This window comes from Ochotona curzoniae, unplaced genomic scaffold, assembly GCF_017591425.1.
Source record: "Ochotona curzoniae isolate NIBS_2020 unplaced genomic scaffold, NIBS_Ocur_1.0 patch356, whole genome shotgun sequence".
Taxonomy (NCBI): Eukaryota; Metazoa; Chordata; class Mammalia; order Lagomorpha; family Ochotonidae; genus Ochotona; species Ochotona curzoniae.
Window position 1 is genome coordinate 1,084,580 of NW_024466924.1, and position 23,576 is coordinate 1,108,155.

At 42.6% G+C, this 23,576-nt stretch overlaps 1 protein-coding gene across 5 annotated transcripts in view; it reads right to left on the bottom strand.

Moving 5' to 3' along the window:
- LOC121167272 (DISP complex protein LRCH3) overlaps window positions 1-20,583 on the bottom strand; it is a 90,634-nt gene extending 70,051 nt beyond the window's left edge. For all 5 annotated transcript variants that reach the window (XM_040996709.1, XM_040996710.1, XM_040996707.1 and 2 more), the window contains exon 1: window positions 20,316-20,583. In XM_040996709.1, the coding sequence (XP_040852643.1) occupies window positions 20,316-20,577 (262 nt within the window). In that variant the 5' untranslated portion in view covers window positions 20,578-20,583. The remainder of the gene's footprint in view (window positions 1-20,315) is intronic.
- Between the last annotated feature and the right edge of the window lie 2,993 nt (window positions 20,584-23,576).

A 23,576-nucleotide genomic window follows, 5' to 3' on the forward strand; every position in this document is an offset into this window, starting at 1 on the left:
CAAAAAAAGTAGGCTGCTCTCTCTAGCCAAAGGATCAGGAAAAGCTAGCTAAAACACTTGCACACAGCAACTGCTCTACCTCAGTCAAAACTCTCAGACCGTAACTGCTGATTCACCCCTACTCAAGCCGGCAAGCGCTCACTGGGGAAGCCCAAATGTCTACCCTCACCACACTGCTACAAAGCATTTCAGCAACTTCTACTCTCTCCCCACTGCAGTAGTATTGGGGGAAAAAACAAATAAGGAACTGGAATTTGTACTTCTGGCAGAAGGTAATGAAGCCCCCTTCTCTACAAGATTTAGGTCAGGTATAGGAGGCCACATAGGGAGCCTGGACCTCCCCTGGATCAGATCCTCTCACTCATGTGGAGTAGAGGCCTGGACGACATCAGCACTGTCATCACCACCCAACGCTAACACTTCCACCCCTGTGGTTTCAGTGGCATGGACGTACGGGGACAGTAATGACATACTTCAACTCCTTTCAGGAAGGGAGCTAGCACTGGAGACCTGGTGGAACGTTGCAAATCCCACACTTTTGTCCAGCAAAAGTCCATGAGGGCCAAATGGGAAGCCTGCATCTCAACCTTCACATGGCAGTCATGAGGTAGTCATCTGCTTCCCCAGGTAAAGTGGAAACAGTTAAACAGAAACATAAGTTGAACTTATGTCACCACCAAGTACCAGAAGGATCTCAAATTTAATGAAAGAACAATCAATAATTGTCCACACTGACATAACAGAAATGTTAGATAACCCAAAAAATGTTTCACTGAGCAACTGCAAACAAATGAAACACAAAGCCTCAACTAAGAAATCACATAAAGACCCAATTAAAAAATTTAGAACTGAAAAATATAACGACTAAAGCAAAACAAAACATGGCTGCTTCCAACAGAAGGATATAAACAATCAGTATACTGGAAGGTAAACAATGCAGATTAACAATCTGAATAACAGAGCAGAACAAAAATCTAAATTCTGTGTCATTAGCGTTCTGGAAATAAAAGATGCTGCTAAAAAAGGAGTCGATGGACTGGTGCTGTGCCGTAGTGAGTTAACCTGTGACCTGTAGTTCCAGCATCCCATGTGGGAGACCTGGAAGATGTTCCTGACTCCTGGCTCCAGCCATTGTGGCCATTTGGTGAGTGAACCAGTGATGAAAGATCTCTCTCTTGGTCTCTCTCTCTCTGTAATTCTGCTTTCCACACAGAAAAATCAATGATTTAAAAAAATCATTTTGGGCCCAGTGGCATGGCCTAGCGGCTAAAGTCCTCGCCTTGAACGCCACGGGATCCCATATGGGCGCTGGTTCTAATCCCGGCAGCTCCATTTCCCATCCAGCTCCCTGCTTCTGGCCTGGGAAAGCAGAGGAAGGCCCAAGGCTTTGGGACCTGCACCCCTGTGGGATACCCAGAAGAAGTTCCTGGCTCTTGGCTTCGAATTGACATAGCATTAGCTGCTGTGCTCACTTGGGGAGTCAATCATTGGACGGAAGATCTTCCTCTCTGTCTCTGTTCCTCTCTGTATATCTGACTTTCCAATAAATAAGTAAATCTTTAAAAAACAAACAAACAAACAAAAATGTTTGCTAAATTAAATTGAGCGATGAAGCAAAACTCATTAACACTATTTGGTACTAATTCAAAATTTAGGTGGAGAAAATATCGAAGACAAATTTATCTGGGAAGGCAAAGGCAGACATGGTTCTATTCTTAAATGATGACCCCAACAGTCAGGTAAGTCAGATAAATACAATAGAACAACTAGGGCAACAATTAGGAGCCATACTAAGAGATACACTCAGAAACACTAGAGGTGGGCCTGGCACAGTAGCCTAGTGACTAAAGTTCTTGCCTTGAACGCACTAGGATCCCATATGGGTGATGCTTCTAATTCCAGCTGCCCTGCTTCTCATCCAGCTCCCTGCATGTGGCCTGGGAAAGCAGTCGAGGATGGCCCAAAGCCTTGGGACCTTGCACCAGCGTAGGAGACCTGGAAGAGCTCCTGGCTCCTGGCTCCTGGCTTCAGATCAGCGCAGCACTAGCCGTTCCGGTCACCTGGGGAGTGAATCACCAGATGGAAGATCTTCCTGTATGTCTCTCCTCCTCTTTGTATATCTGACTTTGCAATAAAAATAAATAAATCTTTAAAAAAAAAACTAGAGGTAAATAAAAATGAAATACTGAAAAACGTTTAGGAAATCCACAGGGGGAAAAAAAAGAATTCAAAAGAAAATCAAAAAGAAAAATAGAAGGACAGACTTCAGCCCTAATGTATCAATAATTACATTAAATATAAAGAACCCAAATACACCAAAAGACAGAAATTAGCTAAGCGGATATAAACAGCATGACTCAACATTTGCTGTCTATAAACGGCTCATTTCCGTTATAAAGAATACAGGCAAACTAAAAGTTAAAATATCACACACTACTCAAAAGCAATCTCTCTTAAGTTCCAATATCCGCTTTGCGGAGGGACCACCTTCAACTAGTTTAGCTAGAACTCAGGTTGCTGTGTGTGTGTGTGTGTGTGTGTGTGTGTGTGTGTGTGTGTGTGTGTTTTAAGACTTACCTATTTTATTTAAAAGAGTTACAGAAAGAGGAGGGAAAAGACAGAAAGATCTGCCATCTGCAGGTTCAATCTCCAGATGGCCCAAAAGCCAACACAGATAACTCCAAAGTCAGAAGCCAGAAGCTTCTTCCAGGTCTCCCACGTGGGTGCAGGGGCCCGAGTGCTCAGATCATCTTACACTGCTTTTCTCAAGCCACTGGCAAGCAGCTGGATGGGAAGTGGAGCAGCAGGGACTTGAATTAGAACCCGTAAAGAATACAGGTGTCGGGGTCACAGGTGCTGCCTTTACCTGTTGCATCACAAAGCAGGGTCCCTATTGCTGTTTATAGTCAACATATTTATACTGATGTTTCTTGAATGTTCCAACTCCTACTTATCCTAGTTCCACCTGATGCAGGCATTTGTGAACCTACAGATGGTACATCTTGGTGTCTGCCTGGCAAATAAACAAAAAATTTTTATAAAGATTTATTTGTTTTTATTGGAAAGGCAGATTTTTAAAAAAAGATTCATTTATTTTTATTGGGCAGATTTATAGAGAGAAGGAGAAACAGAGAAAAATATTTCATCTGCAGGCACCCTTCCCAAGTGCCCCAATAGTTGGAGCTGTGTTTATCCAAAGCCAGGAGCCAGGACGTTCTGGGTCTCCCACGCAGGTAGAGGGTCTTAAGCCTTTGGGCTGTCTTCTACTGCTTTGTCAGACCACAACCAGAGAGCTCGAAGGGAAGTGGAGTAGCTGGGACATAAACCAGTGCCTATATGGGATCCTGATTCATGCAAGGTGAGGGCTCCAGCCACTAGACTAAAGCGCCAAGTCCTGAAAGGCTAATTTACAGAGAGAAGGAGAGACACAAAGATTCTTTTGCTGGTTCACTCCCCAAGTGGCCACAATGCCCAGAGCTGAGCCAATCTGAAGCCAGGAGCCAGAAGCTTCCTTGGGGGTCTCCTACACAGCGCAGGGTCCTAACCCTAGGCCATCTTCCACCTCCCCCACCAGCCAAAGTCAGGGAGCTGGATGGGAAACAGAGCAGCTTGGATCCTGGTAAATGCACAGGATTCAGTCACTAAGCTATCGTGCCAGGACCAAAATAAACAAAAATTTAAAAACAAAAGGTTAATAGCAACAAAGCCAACCTGATTAAAGACTGCTGTCACTTTTGTACCTAAGCAACACACAAATCATATAAAGGATACGCAGGATTTTCCAAGAGTTCTTACTCATGCTATAGCTTCATTTTTTCCTGTGTCTACAGAAAAAAGAAAAATCCAGATCCAGGTCTAATCTATGTCCTCCAGAGAGTAAGCATACACAACTTTTTGCTCTTGTACATGCTTTCCCTTAAGTATACACATATACATATCAGTGGCAATAGCCTTGAGAACAAGCCTTGCCAGGCCAGCATTATGGCATAATGAGTTAAGGCTGCCACTTACAACTACATCCCATATGGGCACTGGTTCAAGACCTGGCTGTTTCATTTCCAACCCAGTTCCCTGCTAATGTGCCAATGAAAACATTGGTAAAGGATGGCTCAAGTGCTTGGGCTCCTGCACCTGTGGGGACACTGGGCTGAAGCTCTTGGCTTCTCTTTGGCCCAGCCCTGACTGCTGAGGCACTAGGGAGAGTGAACCAGAAAGAGGATGCAAGAGCTCTGTCTCTCCCTCTCTCACCTTGTAAACCTGTCTTTCAAATAAATAAGATAAATTTTTTGGGAAAAAAAAAAAGATAGCAGGCATGGTCTTCTATTTTTTAAAGATTTTATTGTTTATTGGAAAGTCAGATATACAGAGAGGAGGAAAGAGAAGAAAATTTTCTGTCTGCTGATTCACTCCCCAAGCAGGGCACAATGGCCAGAGCTGAGCTTATCCGAAGCCAGGAGCCTCTCTCCTACACAGGTGCAGGGTCCCAAGGCTTTGGGCCTTCCTAAAACTGCTTTACCAGTCCACAAGCAGGGAGCTGGATGGGAAGCAAGGCCTCCAGGATTAAAGCAGCACCCATATGAGATCCTGGTGCGTGCAAGGTGAGGGCTTTAGCTGCTAGGCTACCACGCCAGGCCCCAGGCATGGTCTTTATATCATATTTTATCAGTCTGTATTCAATTGCTCAGGGAAAGCAATCATGTATACTGAATGATTTGGGAAATGGCTTTGTTTTCCACACACTCCAGGAGAGCGGGATGCTGAAAAATGTATGTAGGCTGATAAAACAAGGACATGTTTCCAAAGCTGGGTCAAGGAGAAAAAGAAATAAAAACCAATTTAACAAGAGAAATAAAAATTTAACTCAAATTCAGAATTTTACTGAAGTTAACAGTGTGAACTGTCCTGACAGTCTGTACGGAGATCTATGTTCTAGTTTTGCTGCACTGGCTCAGGAAAAGCGCAACCACTTTATTCAGCTGTAATAAGTTAACCTGCAACCTTGACCTGGACTGCAAAAGTTGTGTTCTGCCTATAATCGTGTCTGAAACACAGGCATAGAATACGTTTTCTACTCAACAAAAACAAAAACAAAAAAAATGTAAGCAAGAGGCGGAAAAGGAAGGAGAAAACAAAGAAAGGGAACAGTTGCTAAGTACATGCAAGCACTGGGCCTTTGTTAATTGTTCCATACAGCTACATTCTTTAATTCACACAACCTTCTTATGAGGTGCATTGTAGAGAGAAGGAAACTGCCATTCGGAAGGTTAGAAAACTTGTCTACAGAACGTAAAGCCAGCAAGTGACTGAATTGAAACTTCAACCTAGATTTTCTTAAATTCAAAGCTAATGCATAAGCACACTAACTTTTCTGTATATAACCATATACTGTAAATTATCTTAAATTTCTGAGAAACAGGTAGGTTAGTAATAAGCAGTTCTACTATCTAAGTAAAAATCAGGGATTTTGTAAGAGATACTTTTTTATATAAACATTAGACACCATCATTAAGTTACTTCCTCAGACACTGAGACTCTCACTAAATATTACCTGTAAGATGTACAGAAATTATAGGTTAGTTAAATACGGTATACTTATATCCACCATGTCAGTATACTGGACTGACCTTCAAACACTAAGACAAGGAGGTCAAAAAGTTGTAATGGGAAAATATGGAAGTTATTTTCCTGAGTTCAAATGCTCCCTGACCTATTTCCCAATATCTCCTGGAATTTCTACTCTTTAATTTCTTGTGTGGAAGCATTATGATTTTTAGTATTTAATAAAATCTAATGCCTTCATATTATGACCAGTGCTTTATTATCCAGTCTTATTCCAAATGATCCTAAAAAGCATAAGAAGAGTGGAGAAGATAAAATCAAGTATTAGTTTCCATATGCAAAAAGCATCACATAAGGACTTCTAAATGCAAAGCTGTAACCACAAAGACTTAAAAATACCGTTCTTCAGGGGCGGGCATTGTAGCTAGTAGGTTAAGTCCCTGTGGAGCTGGCACCTTATGTGGGCACCAGTTTAAGTCCATAACCTGACCTGGCTGTTCCATTTCTGATCTAGGGTTCTGCTAATACGCCTGGAAAAACAGAGGAAGATGGCTCCTGCCACACGGAGACACAAAAGAAGCTCCTGGCTTCTGGCGTCAATGTGGCCCAGCTGCAGTTGTTGCAGACACTTGGGGAGTAAACCAACTGGATAGAAGCTCCCTCCCTCTTCTAAGTCTGCCTTCAAATACAAATATTTAAAAAAACATTTGGAAACTAACAGTCTACAGTTTGTCTATTTATAACAAATGGCCAGAAACCAGAAATAGCCACACCATGTTAATAGATTAAAATCCTCCTTTTTGGCCCGGCAGCGTGGCCTAGCGGCTAAAGTCCTCGTCTTGAATACACCGGGATCCCATATGGGCACCGGTTCTAATCCCGACAGCTCCACTTCCCATCCAGCTCCCTGCTTGTGGCCTGAGAAAGCAGTCTGATGGCCCAAAGTCTTGGGACCCTGCACCCACGTGGGAGACCTGGAAGAAGTTCCTGGCTCTTGGCTTCAGATCAGCATAGCATCGGCCGTTGTGTTCACTTGGGGGGTGAATCATTGGACGGAAGATCTTCCTCTCTGTCTCTGCTCCTCTCTGTATATCTGGCTTTCCAATAAATAAATAAATCTTTAAAAAAAATCCTCCTTTAACTGTAACTAGCATGATTATCAAAATTGCAAGTACTGAATACACATGAAAAGCCTACTTCACTATTGGAGGCTTATCATTTGTCAAAAAACCAGAAATGATCATTTTTGACAACTCACTATATTTCGCAGCACTAACTACCAGCACATACAAAATCATTTTTCTTTTCCTCTGTGATACCATTAAAGAGAGATGTGAATGCTTAGCTGTTTGACACCAAAGGGAAGCACAATCTATGGTACTGAGAATGTTCTGACTGAATTCACTTGTAACCCGGAAGCCCTGAGGGTCCCCATTAAATCAAGATGCACACAGAAGTCAGTTGTTACTACTTAGAAAGCTTAGCAGGAGAACAGGTTCTTAATCATTTCCTCTTGGGGCCTTTTCATTCACCCATCCATACATACTCTCATTCATTCAGCAAACACTCAGACTGTATACCAACAAACTGGATAATCTACAAGAAATGGATAAATTCCTAGAAATAAACAACCATCCAGACTGAAACATGAGAAAACAGAGTGCCTGCACTAACCAATAAGAGGGAAATTGAATCAGTAATCAATGGTGTCCCATCAAAAAAAAAGCCCAGGACCTGATGGCTTTGTAGCTGAATTTTAATATTTAAAGAATATCAACGCTTCTCAAATTTTTCAAAGAAACTGAATTGGAGAGACTATCTCCTAGCCTTTCTTTGTGAGACCAGCAGTACCCTGATCTTTTGAATGTGCTACTGAATTCAATTTGCTACGATTTCAACAAGAATTTTTCCATCTATGTTCCTAGGGGAACTGGCTTGTCATTTTTGTTCCTGGAGTGCTCTCAGTCTCTGTGTCTTTCAAATAAATTAGAAACAATACCAACAAGAAACTCTTAATAAAGAAAAGAGGGCACAGGGTTGGTTTAGTGGGTAAAGTGGATGCCTGCTGCGCCAGTATCCCATATGCATGCTGGTTCAAGTTCCACCTGCTCTACTTCTGATCTAGCTCCTGCCTAATAGCTTAGCAAAGCATTGAAGGATGCCTCAAGTACGTGGGACCCTGCACCCACAAGGGGACTCAGAGCTCTTGGTTCCTGGCTGAAGGCTGGCTCGGCCAGCCAGTTGATGAAATACCCCTTTCTCAGTAACTCTGACTTTCAAATAAATTAAAAAAAAAAAAAGGATAAACTATAAAATAAAAGCAGAAGCAGTAACAGTGAGCTTACCAAAAAGTCAAAACTACAAGAACATTTTTTAAAGATTTATTTATTTTCATTGTAAAGGTAGATATACAGATAGGAGGAGAAACCGAGAGGAAGATTTTCCATCTGATGATTCACTCCCCAGGTGGCTGCAACAGCTGGAGCTGCGCCGATCCAAAGCCCAGATCCTCCTCCAGATCTCCCATGTAGGTCCAGGGTCCCACGGCTTTGGGGGGCCCTCAACTGCTTTCCCAGGCCACAAGCAGGGAGCTGGATGGGAAGTGCCAAGATTAGAACCAGCGGCCATATGGGATCCTGGCGCATATAAGACAGACTTTGGCCACTAGGCCACCACGCCTGGCCCTACAAGAACATTTTTAAAAATTAATAACTTCAATCAACAAGGTGAAAGAGCTGCACAATGAAAACTAAAATTATAAAAGTGATGAAGACAATGGGCCCGGTGCAGAGGCCTAGCGGCTAAAGTCCTCACCTTGAACACGCCAGGATCCCATATGGGTGCTGGTGCTAATCGGTCCTAATTCTGGCAGCCCTGCTTCCTTACCAACTCCCTGCATGTGGTCTGGGAAAGCAGTCGAGGGCCCCCCAAAGCCTTGGGACCCTGCACCTGTGTGGGAGACCTGGAAGAAGTTCCTACCTAGCACCTGGCTTCAGACCAGATCAGCTCTGGCTGTTGAGGTCACTTGGGGAGTGAGTCATTGGACAGAAGATCTTCCTCTCTGTCTCTTCTGCTCTCTGTATATCTAACTTTGCAATAAAAATAAATAAATCTTTAAAAAAAATAGTGATGAAGACAAAAATAAATGGAAAGAAATTCCATGTTCATTGTTTGAAAGAATTAATGTTGAAGTGACAATACTATACAAAATAATCAACACATTCAACATAACCAATGCTATTTTCACAGAAACAGAAAAGCAATCCTAGAAATCCTAGACTACATAAAACAACAAGAGGGCCCGGCGCAGTGGCCTAGTGGCTGAAGTCCTCGCCTTGAACACACCTGGGATCCCATATGAGCGCCAGTTCCAATCCCAGCAGCTCCACTTCCCATCTAGCTCCCTGCTTGTGGCCTGGGAAAGCAGTCGAGGACGGTCCAAAGCCTTGGGACCCTGCACCCACGTGGGAGACCTGGAAGAAATTCCTGGTTCCTAGCTCAGGATCAGCACAGCACCAGCCATCGCACTCACTTGGGGAGTGAATCATTAGACCAAAGATCTTCCCCCCTCTCTCTCTCCTCTTCTCTGTCTACCTGACTTTGCAATAAAAAAAAAAACTTTGGAAAAAAAAAAAAAGATCCAAATATCCAAAGCAATCCTGAGGGTAAAAGGAATAAAATTGGTTGCACTGCATCCCCTAATCTACTATACAGCTACAATAAATCAAAACAGTGTAGTATTGGCATAAAAAGAGGCCAAGAGAACAAAACATAGAACCCCAAAAACTATTCACACATTTACAATTAACTGATCTTTTGGGAAAGCTGCCAAGGAACATACAATGGAGAAAGGACAGTTTAAATAAATGGTTCTCACGAAACTGAATATCCCTATGTAGGAAAATGAAATGAAATCATTATCTTATACCACATTCAAAAATCAACTCAAAATGAACTGTTCTTACATGTTATGTTGGGGACTGTGAAACTACGAGAAGAAAACACAGCAGAAAGAAGCTCTGTGACACTAGTGGGACAATGAGGATTTGCTTTTTTGTTGTTGTTGCTCTTTTAGGTAGAAAAGAAGAACACAGGTTGAAAAGCCAAAAATAAACAAATGGGATTACACATCAAAATGAAAAGATTCTGTACAGACACAATGGACACAGTAAAAAGACAACTTACAAAATGAAAAAAAAATTGTAAGCCCTACATGTCATAAAGAATTAATACCCAAAACATATAAGGAACTCAGATTCACAGCAAGAAAACCATCTGATTTAAAATCGGACAAATGATTTGAACAGACATTTCTCAAAAGAAAACACACAGGGGTTAGTCACAGCGTGTTAAGCCACTGCCCGCAGTGCCAGCATCACCAGTTTGAGAGCCAGCTTATCCACTTCCTTCCCAGATCCCTGCTAAGGTATATGGGAAAGAAGCGGAAGCTGGGCCAAGTCCCTGGAATCCAGACACATGAGGTCTGCCTGGTCCAGCTCACACTTCTTAAAAGTTCTATTCATGTTGCAGTGTGGTAACAGTAACCATCTCGCTCGCAAATACTCACACAGCCACTGTAAAAGGAAGCCGACCTTGGGACACCCATGGCTTCATTACTGTTGCTGTTCTAGCATCAACACTGACTCTGTGGCTATCTATGACTCATCTCCCCCTCCTACAGGTACCATTCTACCAGTTACTGTTCTGATTTGAAAAGCAATCCCAGGGGAATCTAGAGTTCCCATATACATTTAAATCATGCTTCAAACAAGCATGACTTCCCCACGGCCCATCTCTTTCAAAAGCATTACGCATATGTGTGACCTTAGTAACAGAAGTCTTTTTGTCATCTAAGTCTCTTGCCCATTGAGATGTCTGCTTATTTCTTTTTTTTTTTTAAGATTTATTTATTTTTTAAATTATGAAGTCAGATATACAGAGAGGAAGAGAGACAGAGAGGAAGATCTTCCTTCTGATAATTCACTCCCCAAGTGAGCACAACAGCCAGTACTGCGCCGACCTGAAACTGGGAACCAGGAACTTCTTCCAAGTCTCCCACACAGTTGCAGGGTCCCAAAGCTTTGGGCCGTCCTCAACTGCTTTCCCAGGCCACAAGCAGGGAGCTGCCAGGATTAGAATCGGCGCCCATATGGGATCCTGGCGTGTTTAAGGCGAGGACTTTTAGCCGCTAGGCTACGCCGCCGGGCCCATCTGCTTATTTCTGAGGCAAAAGAGCAAGGAAAAAGAATGTGGATGCTACAACACTGGCCACTACACATGGTTTCTTATTGTAGAGAAAAATTATTACCCAATTTATCAAATACAGAACAAGTCATCTCTCACTTATCTGATTGGTACATATCCAAATGCGAGTGAAGATCCAGGGGTATAAAGCAGACAATCCACACCCTGATAAGTAAAAAGCTAAGCTAGTGGGGCTGGTGCTGTGGCTCAACAAGTTAATCCTCTACCTTCAAGCGCCAGCATCCCATATGGGTCCCCAGAAGCTGGCATTCTGATGCAGCAAGTTAAGCCACTAGTTCTGATGCGACATCTCATATAGGAGTACTGGTTTGAGTTCTAACTTACTTCTGTTCCAGCTTCCTGTGAATGAGACTGAAAAGCTGCAGAAAATGGCCTGAGTAGGGACCCCTCCTACACTGGAGGCCAGGATGAAGTTCCAGGCTTCTGGCCTCCGCCTGGCCCAGAGCTGGCCAATGTGGCCACATGGGTGAACCAGGAGGATGGAAAACAGATCTTGCTCCCTTTCTCCTCCCTCCTTCTCTGTCAGCCTGCATTTCAAACAAATAAGTATGCTTAAAAAAAAAAATTAAGCCACTCTTTTAAAAGAGCAAATTCACAGCCTATATCAAAACCTGTAAGACTTTGGATGATTTTTAACTAACCAATTACATTTCTATAAATTTATCCTAAGGAAATAACCGAACAAGGCTGCAAAGAAATAGATGGTATGCTGGTTTCAAAATCAGCACATATACCAGAGTTGAAAAGAATCCCAATGTACAATAAATGAAGGAAAATATTTCCTTCAGTGGACTACTCTGCTCTCATTAAAATTATGCTGCACATCTGTTTTTGATATTGTAACTCACACAGTGAAACAAACTGATGATGAAAACAGCCTTTATATGATCCCATTTTTCATGAAGAAAATTTTTGAAAGATATCAGACCAGTGTTTCATTAACAGTTATCGCTAAGTGGAATTATCAATAACATTTACTGTCTTCTCCAACATTTTCTACAAGTAACACACACACACAGCTCTCCATATAAAAAGAAATGACTTTTAAGAACTTACTAAAATGGGGCCCGGCGCGGTGGCGCAAGTGGTTAAAGGTCCTCGCCTTGCACGCCCGGGATCCCATATGGGCGCCGGTTCTAATCCCGGCAGCCCTGCTTCCCTTCCAGCTCCCTGCCTGTGGCCTGGGAAAGCAGTCAAGGACAGCCCAAAGCTTTGGGAACCTGCACCCGCGTGGGAGACCCGGAAGAGGCTCCTGGCTTCGGATCGGCATAGTATCGGCCCGTTGCGCTCACTTGGGGAGTGAATCATCGGACGGAAGATCTTCCTCTCTGTCTCTTCTTTCTGTATATCCGCCTTTCCAATGAAAAAATAATAAAAATAAATCTTTAAAAAAAAAAAAAACAACTTACTAAAATGGGCCCGGCAGCATGGCCTAGTGGCTAAAGTCCTCGCCTGAACGCCACGGGATCCCATATGGGCGCCGGTTTGAATCCCGGCAGGTCCACTTCTCATCCAGCTCCCTGCTTGTGGCCTGGGGAAGCAGTGGAGGATGGCCCAAAGCCTAGAGACCCTGCACGTGTGGAAGACCCGGAAGAAGTTCCTGGTTCCCAGCTTCGGATCAGCGCAGCACCAGCCGTTGCGGTCACTTGGGGACTGAATTGTCAGAAGGAAGATCTTCTTCTCTGTATATCTGTCTCTCCTCCTCTCTGTATATCTGACTTTGTAATAAAAATAAATAAATCTTAAAAAAAAAGGATCTTACTGAAATGGACTGGACTGGTCTGCTACACATACTGGCAAACCAGGGTAGGCGGAGGGCCTGGTTGGGGTTATCGTGGGTCGCTCCAACTAGGCTGCAGCTCCCACTGATTTATGCGAGGGTCGAGTATGCGCTGGGCAGAACCAGGCTGGACTGCAACACCCACTGGTTCCAGTGGAAGTCGGGGCTAGAAACACAACCACCCCAGCAATTCCAACCACCAGCTGATCAGGGTGATGGACTGTGCCGGGCCCTGTATTTGCAAGTACATGCAAGAATCTGTTCTGGGAACACCTCAGACGAAGTTTCTTTGGGAATCTCCCCAATCGAACTGCCGGACTCAGAACCCTAACCATGAAAGACAGAAGATGGAGCAAGTCAATCAACCACCTCAGCTATATGTTGGCAGCAAAATACCGGGCAAATGGAGACGCTATAATGGACAATGTCAATCAGTGGATTCTTCAACGACCTCATCGTGTTTGGAGAGGCGAGATTGGCAGTGATTCATAACTGGTGAACTATTGAAACCACTTGAGCGAGTATCTCAGAGCATGCCCCACATGCGGGACTTGGGGTGGGTGGGAAACTGGGTGGGGCTTCTCCCTTAATATCCCCATTTACCTCAGATACATGAAGGAAACAATATGGAAATAATAATCTTACCCACTTTCCTGTAGCCCTTGACCCTTTTTACCCAAATTAACTATGTAAAGATTGTCAAAATAAAAAAAATTTTTGAAAAAAAAAAAAAGATCTTACTGGTATAAACCATCTCTGAATAATCAAAGTTAAACTGGTTTTGTTTGTTTTCTATTCTACTTTTTTTTTAAAATTGATTACACTGCATTATGTGACACAGAGTTATAGGCACTGGGATTCCCCCCACCCATCCCCAACCCTGCTCCCTCCATGGTGGATTCCTCCACCTTGTTGCATTACCACAGTTCAAACTCAGTTGAGATTCTTTCATTGCAAGCATCAACCAAGCTTAAAGTCCAGTATCTTATTGTCCAGATAAGTTTCTTGAGGAGACCATCTCTGGTCTAAAGGTAGAGCTGACAGAGTATCATCCCAATCAATTAAAAGCCCCGACAATTTATAACGTTATGGAATTCGTTGACATGGTATTGAGTAACCAATATATTAAAAGAGAGATACAAACAACAACAACAAAAAAAGAATGCAAGTTCTGAACCACATCCTCTGACTTCTATATTGGCATTTCAATTATTAGTTTATATACAACTGGATTCTATACATCTTAAAGTGGCTATATGTTACTATTCAGCTGTCTCATGTCTATTTTAATTTTAGTATTTAGCAGCTTATAGCATTGAAGCAGGATTTTGCAGAACCCGGCTGTTTTTTCTTTCTACATTTCTAATGTTCTAGATGTTTCCTGTTTTGAACATGTAACAATTGGTGATGATAAATATGCCAAATGTATAGTTAATGTTTCTTTTTTAAAATTTATTTATTTTTATTACAAAGTCAGATACACAGAGAGGAGGAGAGATAGAGAGGAAGATCTTATGTCCAATGATTCATTCCCCAAGTGACCTCAATGGCCGGTGCTTTGGTGATCCAAAGCCAGGAGCCAGGAACTTCTTCCAGGTCTCCCTCTCGGGTGCAGGGTCCCAAGGCCTTGGACCCATATGGGAATTACTATTTTTTTTTTAAAGATTTCTTCGTTTTTATTGGAAAGACAGATATACAGAGAGGAAGATCTTTCGTCTGATGGTTCACTCCCCAAGTGGCTGCAATGGCTGGAACTGAGCCAATCCAAAGCTAGGAGCCAGGATCTCTTCCAGGTCTCCCACGTGAGTGCAGGGTCCCAAGGCTTTGGGCCATCCTCGAGTGCTTTCCCAGGCCACAGGGAGGGAGCTGGATGGGAAGCGGAGCTGCCGGGACTAGAACCGGCAACTGATTGTCTTTTAACAAGATCTTAATTCTAAAGAATTATTTATCTTCCCTGGTCCTGAGACATTTATAAGAATCTTATGATTAAGCCCCAATCTGCTGCCACCCTCAATCACTATAGCAGTGTTTCAGCTCTGGTCACCATGGTAGCTTACTGTCCTCACAAAGACTGGATAGTATTGCTATACATAGTATGATTTATAAGATAAATAACACAGAAGAAAATTTCATTCCTCTTCAAGACAATATGGTATCATATCACTGTCATAATTTCTCCAATGACAAAACATTTTTTTTATCTGTGCTGTCCAATATGACAGACCATAGCACAGTTGCTCAATGACACATATGGCTTACAGAGCATTTGAAATGTGGTTAGTACAACCAGGGAACCAAACTTTAAACTTTAAATCATTTTTATTTTAATAGCCACACATAGTGGGGACCGGTTTGGATACCACAAAAAATTCATAGTACATACTATGACTGATACAAAATACACATAACTAAAAATTCAAGGAAAACACAATTTCCACTGAAGATCTGGCACTCTAGTGTATATTTCCAAGACTAACAAAACCATAATTTTGTGGGTTACAGATTGTATCCTTGAAAATTAAATGGCATTTAGAAATCCTCATTCTTCCTTAAGGAAATAAGTATTCATCTCCTGAAAGTCTCATTTCTTAGGCCTTCCATAACGCTGGCTGTCCCAGCACCCTCAGCCTGCTTCCTTTGTGTAATCTTTGGTACCTCCTCCTCATCTTCATCTATCAACTAAAGACTTATTTCCCATGTTGAGTCCTTGGTCTCTTGTTTTCTGTTTCTCATTCATAAGAGATTTCTTACAGTTTCCAATATGACTCCTATTTGCCTTCTGTGAATCGACACACTTCTCTACATAACCTTGAGCATTTTACTTCATTTGAGAGTACTGCCCATATGTGAAATAATCTGGGTATTTACCATGGTCCTTTCAGGCTTTAGGATTCTATGAATTCTAGAACAGTCCTAATTAACAAACCCTGCTTCTGTTTTTGTTGCTGTAGTAGCTGTTTGTTCTGCTTCAAATTTTTATTTATCAAAGGCAGAAAGTTAGACAAAGATCTGCCATCTGCTAATTTACTTCTCCAGTGTTCATGCTGGGCCAAGCCAATCAGAAACTGGAATTTGGTACAAGTTTTCCATCTGGGTAGCAGGAACCAAGTAATTGGACTATCACCTGCTGCCTCGCAGGGTACACATGAGTAGCAACAATTAGAAGTAGAGCCATGGCTTAAATCTTGGCACTCTAATAATGGGATGCAGCCACCAAGTATCCTAACCACTAGGCTAAAAGCCTGCCACTTCTTTATTTTTATTGAGCTAATTCTTTTTGTACCTTTTCAAATGCTGGTGTATTCCACAGCTGTACAACAGTAACAATTTTTTCTTCACTCTTCACCCTTCCTTTGAGAATCTCACATACTCTATTAATTGCTTCAAATTTAATGCTATCTGTTTTCTTTAACTCTGAAGCTGAAGCTTTAAATTTATATCTGTGGCTCATGATTAACCAGACATGTTATCAACACCTTAAAAGTATCAAGTAGATTGCAGAAAGTACATAAGCCAAATTTCTTTGTCCTTATGACTTGGTGAAATGACAGGTTCCAGAGCAGGTAGTCAGTGAGGGGGTCAGAGGTCCATGTCCCCAGTCAGAGTAGCTAGGCTCTGCACCCAGCTCTGGCTCCTGATTTTGGCTTCCTGCCAATGGAAACCAGGGAGACAGTCATTGGGTTCTGCTTTCTCAGCTCCAGCCTTTGGCCCAGCCAGACTGTTGGCATCTGGGGAGTGAACCAGCTTGTTTATACCACTGTGTCAGCCCCATATTCTTTTTTATATGTTTTTGTTCTGCGATGTTAAAAGTAGAGTATACGGGCCCGGCGGCATGGCCTAGCGGTTAAAGTCCTCATCTTGAATGCGCCAGGATCCCATATGGGCGCCGGTTCTAATCCCGGCAGCTCCACTTCCCATCCAGCTCCCTGCTTGTGGCGTGGGAAAGCAGTCGAGGGCCCCCCAAAGCCTTGGGACCCTGCACCCGTGTGGGAGACCTGGAGGAAGTTCCTGGCTCGTGGCGGAGTGAGTCATTGGATGGAAGATCTTCCTCTCTGTCTCTCCTCCTCTCTGTATATCTGACTTTGTAATACAAATAAATAAATCTTAAAAAAAATGACTTTCCAATAAAAATAAATAAATCTTTAAAAATTATTTTAAAAACCCATTTTGCATGTTGTCCATCACTGTCTGAAATGGTTTTTCTTAATTTTTCTGACTATTAACATCACCTTATATTTCCTCTACTGAGATGTCTTCCATGATTTCTTCTAAGATTTTCCTTGTTACCCACTCCCAAACAATTTTTCTTTTCCCTGAGGAGAAATGCCAAGAAAATAGTCCTTGTAAATTTTAGTCCTGTTCTATTACAAATGGTAATTGGAGCTGGAGTTGTGATACAGCACTTTAAGCTGCTGTTTGCGACACTGGAATCCTATATTGAGGTACTACTTTGTGGCCTGGCTGCTCTGCTCCTGATCCAGCTTCCTGCTAATAGGCCTGGGGGGCAGAGAAGCTAGCTCTGCCATCTCTGTGAGAGTCAGACAAGACTTTCTGGCTCGTTGGCTTCAGCAGAGTCCAGGGGCTGTTGTGGCCATTTGGGGAATGAAACATCATGCTAAATAATTTCCTCTTTCTTTCTCTTTTTCTTTTTCTCTCTCTCTGACACTGTGCCTTTCAAATAAATGAAAAAACCAACCAACCAAAAATCAAAAACAAGACTGGTCTGAGTAATAAGTACTGTTTCCCAGAACATAAACTTTTTTTTAAACATTCTTTATATTGGAAAGTCAGATATCCATAGAGGAGAGACAGAGAAGAAGAACTGCCATCTGTTGTTTCACTCCCTAAATGACCACAACAGCTAGAGATGAGCCGATCTGAAGCCAAGAGCCAGGAGCTTCTTCCAGGTCTCCCATTAGGGTGCAGGGTTGTAAGGCTTTGGGCCATTCTCAACTGCTTTCCCAGGCCAAAATCAGGGAGCTGGATGTGAAATAGTGTCGCCTGGATTAGAACCAGTGACCATATGGGATCCCAAGGTGCATGCAATGAGAGGACTTCAGCAGCAAAGCTACTGCCCAGGCCCCTAAGGATGTAAATGCTTACAGGACAGCAGTTCTACTACATACATTCTATACATTATGAGAAAAAAAAAATTCATGAGGCATTTTATTATATGGGTGTAAACATATGTGTATATATAATTCAAACTTATCATCTATAATTTAAATAATTTACTTGACTTCAAATCTTCTACAGACTAAGAAAAACATTTTAGCTGCTATAAGTTTTCTCTGAATTCACCAAAATACCTGCTATAAAGGGAAGGTTATGGGTTTTAATATTTATTTTATTTTATTGGAAAGGCACATGTACAGAGAGGAGGAGAGATAGAAAAGAAGATCTTCCATCCGATGACTCACTCCTAAGTGGCTGCAAAGGCCGGTGCTGCACCAATCTAAAGCCAGGATCCAGGAACTTCCTTCAGGTCTCCCATGCGGGTGCAGGGTCCCAAGGCTTTGGGCCGTCCTCAACTGCCCTCCCAGGCCACATGCAGGGAGCTGGATGGGAACTGGAGCTGCCAGGATTTAAACCGGCACCCATATGGGATCCTGGGGCATGCAAGGCGAGTACCTTAACCATTACGCCATCGTGCTGGGCCCAGGCTATGAGTTTTAGAGTTACCTCAAAGCAGGCTCAAATTCCATTATCCTCTCTTATACTTTTAGCTGTAGATCTTTGAGCAAATATTTGACACCTCTAACCTTTGGTTTCACTATCCATAGGAACAGGAAATTTGTACATGGGGAGGCTGCAAGGTGTAATGCAGAGAACAGAGCTAGATAAGCCTGGGCTGAAATGCTACCAGTAACACTGAGTATATGACTTTCTCTGAGTAATTCCTTACATTTAAAGTTGGGATAAATATATCTAATAAATGGGTGGCTGTGTGCATTTAACCAGGCAATGTATTTCAGAATATCTTAACATAATAAATAACAAACAGTGCACACGCAACAATTTATCAGTATTATCTACTTAAAACAATTCAGACTGTGTTTGTGTAATAATTATCAAGCTCTGTTAAAGATCTCTTACACATTAAAGTGACATTTCAACATACGAGAAATGAAATTAGTCTAACAGGTATAAAATACGTTGTACTTTCCACTTTCTAAAATACTTTCGACAAGATGAAATGTCACCTAACAGAAAACCTGGCTTATACAGAAACTACACTATAAACGTGCGGGTAATACCCTAGTTAAACATTCAAAATACAGTAAGGAAAAATTTCCTTGGCATTATTCTCCTTCATAAATGTTCTTGCACTTCCTATTAGCTAACTGAGGATTTGTTAAAGGCTGAACAAGGTGTTGCTAAAAAGCAGGTAAGACAATGAGGTAGGAAGACTTGTGTTATCAACTTGTTCTTTAGCTTCAGGCATAATGTGGCAATATTGAAATGACACAACAAGAAATCATGTCATACAACCATGTCCCAAAAGAATCAGCAAATTTTGGGTATGGATGACACTGTTAAATACTATCAGAATACAGACAAAAGGCAAGTGGTTGCTCATATTTACACTAAAAAAAATTCAATTTCACTATTATTTATTAAAAACTTGCATTCTGCACAATCTTTCAAAAAATATATTAAATAAACGGGTGGTTAATCTCATCCATTTCACACTACAGCAAAAAGTTTCTTTCGAAAGAAGTTTCTTGAAGTAGTTTAACAGTTGTTTATTTTTCCAACTCGAGTAAACTGTATAGATATGGATCAATCCTTAGTGAGTGCACAAACATAGGAAAAATGCCAAATTAAAGATGATAAAGTAAAATAAAACAGAATAGAATAAATACATGACAATTCTTCCGGGCAACTGCAATTCTTCCATTGCAAAATCGCTATGAAGTCTTTCATTATAATTGTATTTGTATAAAAAATTAATAGATTCGGTTTTTAAACAACTCCCTAAGACAATTGTATTTTAAACATTAGAAAATATATTGAACATCTAGGTCACCAAATATTGCTCCATATAACTAAGAAAACCAAGTAACACCTAATTCTCATTCTCATTCCCCTGCTCAAAAATATGTACAAAGCACACTAACGCATTAAAATCAAGTGTAGCTATAGAGGGTAGGCAACCTACCTTTTCTAAGTAATTTCTAAGTAAGTTTTTTTTAAAGACACGAGTGGAATAGCACTGTCACGGGAGCCTGAATGGTGGGCTCCGGTTCGTTTTACAGCTACATGTTGGTTCATCAACTAGACCACGGGAGAAGTGAGTGCACTTGAACTCCTATTAAATACACAGTCAGTCGCTCTCTCACCCGGGGAAAAACCCCGGCGCTGATGGCCAGCCTCGCCTGACAATGCAGTGACCACAACATCCCAGTCAACGCTTCTGGAGTCAGAGCCGACTACGCTCGGGTCCGACCGGCTTGCATCTGTGGTCCACCCCGGCGGGAGCAGCCGCAGCTCCCGTTCCGCGAGAAGCCGCAAACCAGCGCCCTGCGGCCCCCGGTCCCACAGAGATGCTGGCCCGGCCGCCACGCCCCAGGCTCGGGGTCCGGCCCCCGCCAGGCCCGCAGGGCTCCCCGGGCTGGGCGGCCGGCTTGGCGCCGTTAGCCGGGTGTCCCACGGGACCCGGCGGCCGTGACGGCGCCCGGGCGCTCGGCTCTCCCTCGGCCCCGCTTACCGGCCCGGGTGGTGTCCGTCAGGTCGTGGTTGGCCGCTCCGCGGGGAAACTCCCTCAGTTTCCGGCCACTCAGGCTCAGCACCCCGGTGACCGCCGCCTCCTCCAGCGCTCGATCCAGGGAGCGGCTCCATGAGCCCGGGCCGGGACCAGAGGCCGCCCCAGAGTTTGGACCGCAGTTAACAGCAGGGAGGTTTCCTCCAGAAGCGGCTGAGCCAGAGTATTCGGCAGCGGCTGCCACAGCGACCAAGCCCGCGGCCGCCATTTCCCAGCCGAAGCTTCTCCAGCGCGGCTCCCCCCTCCCCACGCCCGGGGCCCGGCTCCGCGCATGCGCGTCCGGATGGCTGGGAGGGCGGGGAAAGGGGCTCCCAGACCCGGACGGCCGTTTGACTGGCAGCTCCGCGGCGGCCCCTCCGCACAGCCGGCGCCTGGCCCCGCCCACAGCCAGGTTTCCATGGGAACTACGAGGAACTCCCAAACCTGCCGCAGCGCTGCGCGCCAAGCTTCCAGGTACTAGCTGAGCTTTCTGCCCTACGATCTGAAACAATTCCCCACTTGCAATTGTATTCCCGGATGATCTAAATCGGTGTTAATGCTTGGAGGGGGAGGGGGGGAGGAATGTGATTACGTGTTCATTTTGCTCGAAACGACACAATTCTTACGTTAAAGATTCTATACTGGACACTCACTTCGTTTTTTAAAGCGACTCTTCCTAAACATCCTCTAGAGTACGTGTAGTTTAAGCAGGATAGGTGGCACTGTTGGCCACAGCGGGAGGAATGGTATTCAAGTCTAAAGTTCTGGTTTGGAACCAAAATTGCAGAGAAAATCATCCGATGATGATCTGAATGTGGAAATAACAGGTAGAACCGAAGAAACGGTCCATTCGGGTGGGAAACACTTCATTTTCAACCGATTAGGTCAGTAATGTCCAGCATAATCCAGTTTTTACATTTAAGCCATTCATTATACGATGTCTATCCCATCCATAATTAGCCAGTTAGAATTTATTAAGGAAATAGTTGTCAGATAAAGTATTTTTCCTGCAGGATAATCTGACCGCGGAGTCAAAATAGGCCAACTTGGTAATAAGTTAAAAAAAAAAAAAAAGCAAGTGGGGTGGTGGGAAATTAGGAATTCAGGAAAAGGAATCTGTATCATGGATGAATTGTTTTAATCAACTCTGGATCATGAGTCCACATTATGTTCCACATCAGGAGGATCAGCGTGGCCACACGGAGGTATGACACGTGTGCGGGCATTAAACCACAAGACTTCAGATAGGCTCAGCTCCAGCCATGACAGCCACTTTGGGAGTGAACCAGTGGATGAAAGAGCTGTCTCCTCTCTGTAAATCTGATCTGCCTTTCCAATAAAAAGAAATCTTTTTAAAAATTCTTTTTCGGGCCCAGGTGGTGGCCTACTGGCTAGTCCTCGCCTTGTACACCCAGACCCAGTATGGGTGCCGGTTCTAATCCTGGCAGCTCCGCTGCCTGGAAAAGCAGTGGAGGACAGCCCAAAGCCTTGGGACCCCACACCTGCATGGAAGACCTGGAATAAGATCCCGACTACTGGCTTTGGATTGGCTCAGCTCTGGCCGTGTGGCCACTTGGGGAGTGAATCATTGGACAGAAGATCTGTCTCTCCTCTCTATGTATCTGACTTTATAATAAATAAATCTTTAAAAAATTTTTTTCAGTGTTATGAACTGAAAAAATTGCAGCTGCAGCTGATGTATTCGTCATCCCTGGCCAACATCCAGTGCATGTATCACTTTTTATTGTTCTTAAAATTTTGCTATTCTTAGAATAAATACCTAAGAACAGGATCTCATTTCACATTTTTTTTTAGAGTTGAGTTACATTGTCTATTCATACATTCCATAGTTACAAAGGATTCTCATCTACTTCCTCAGTCTACTCTCATGAAGGGGGCTGACTGAGAATTAGCAGATGTAGATTTTGTCAGGCTTACTAGAGTCAAGTGACAGATACAAATGATGACAGTTGCAAAAAGGCTGTAGGCAAAGGGGCAGCGTTAGGGATTGATAAAGTGGACTTCCTGCTTCTTCCTGTTTATTTTAAACGCTGAAAGTTCAGTCAATCCTGGGACAAAAGCTTCACCCATTTCAATGCCTCTTGGCAGCTCTGCATCTCACAGTTAACATGTTCTTTTCCCTTTCTACAGCCTAGAAAATGTATCATGCTTGCCTCTTGAGATTATGAACATACGACTCCACTGTTAAAAACACAGAATCTTGGTGAATCTAATTCTCTTCCAATGTACAAAAAAATAAACAAAAAACCCTACTTCTTGAATATATCCAATGTTTGCTTGTTTCTTTTCTTGCTCTCTTAGTAAGAAACATGAATGATAGATTCAGGAATATGGAAATATAAATTCAAACACGTACACTAGAGAACAGCTTCTAATTGATCTTTAAACACTGGCATACCTCATCTGAACATACTCAGGATGAGAGATTTCAGACAATGCCTCCTTACCAAGTTTTTGTAGGATAGATTTCAACTACAGAATAAACTGTCTTGGCATGGGGAAAAAAGAACTCTACAATGTCCAAGTAAGTCTTTTAACCCGTACAGAAAGACCATATTAGTACAAGATTCTGGTAAATATATGGTTTCTGGAAGTTACTATCTTTAAAAAAATAACTCCAAACTGATCTAGGAACATTCTTTAAAGGGAAACTTAAATCACAAATTTTACAGTGGCAAAAAATGATATGTAGTTCTGATGAAAGCTCAAGAGTTCTACTGATTAAAAATGAAATCATTTTTACTATTTGCCTGCATCTGGAATACAAGTTATTCATTCTCCATAATGCCAACTGAGTTTTTTTTCACTCTTATGTGGTAAAAATAATCAGCACAAATATTATATTAAAACTGTCTATATTATGTAAATCATAATTCCATTGACAGCAATCGAGTCATATCCTATTCTAAAAAAAGTACTAATCACCAAGGACAAAGCCCAATGGTGCTTCATAATAGGTGTAAATTATGATTTACTTCTAATTAGAATTACAGAGAATAGTTTGTGTTCATGTATGTCTCCTTGTGAACACGTCCTTTTTCACTAGGTCTACCTAACTTGAATGCCAAAGTAATGAAGTATGAATCATCACTAGATGATTTACTGAAGACCCTCTAAATACAAAAATATGGCTATTAGCAAGTCCTGGGCAGCTGTCAGGCCATACATTATTCCACTACTTTCTGTGGGTGTGCAATTGAAAAAAAA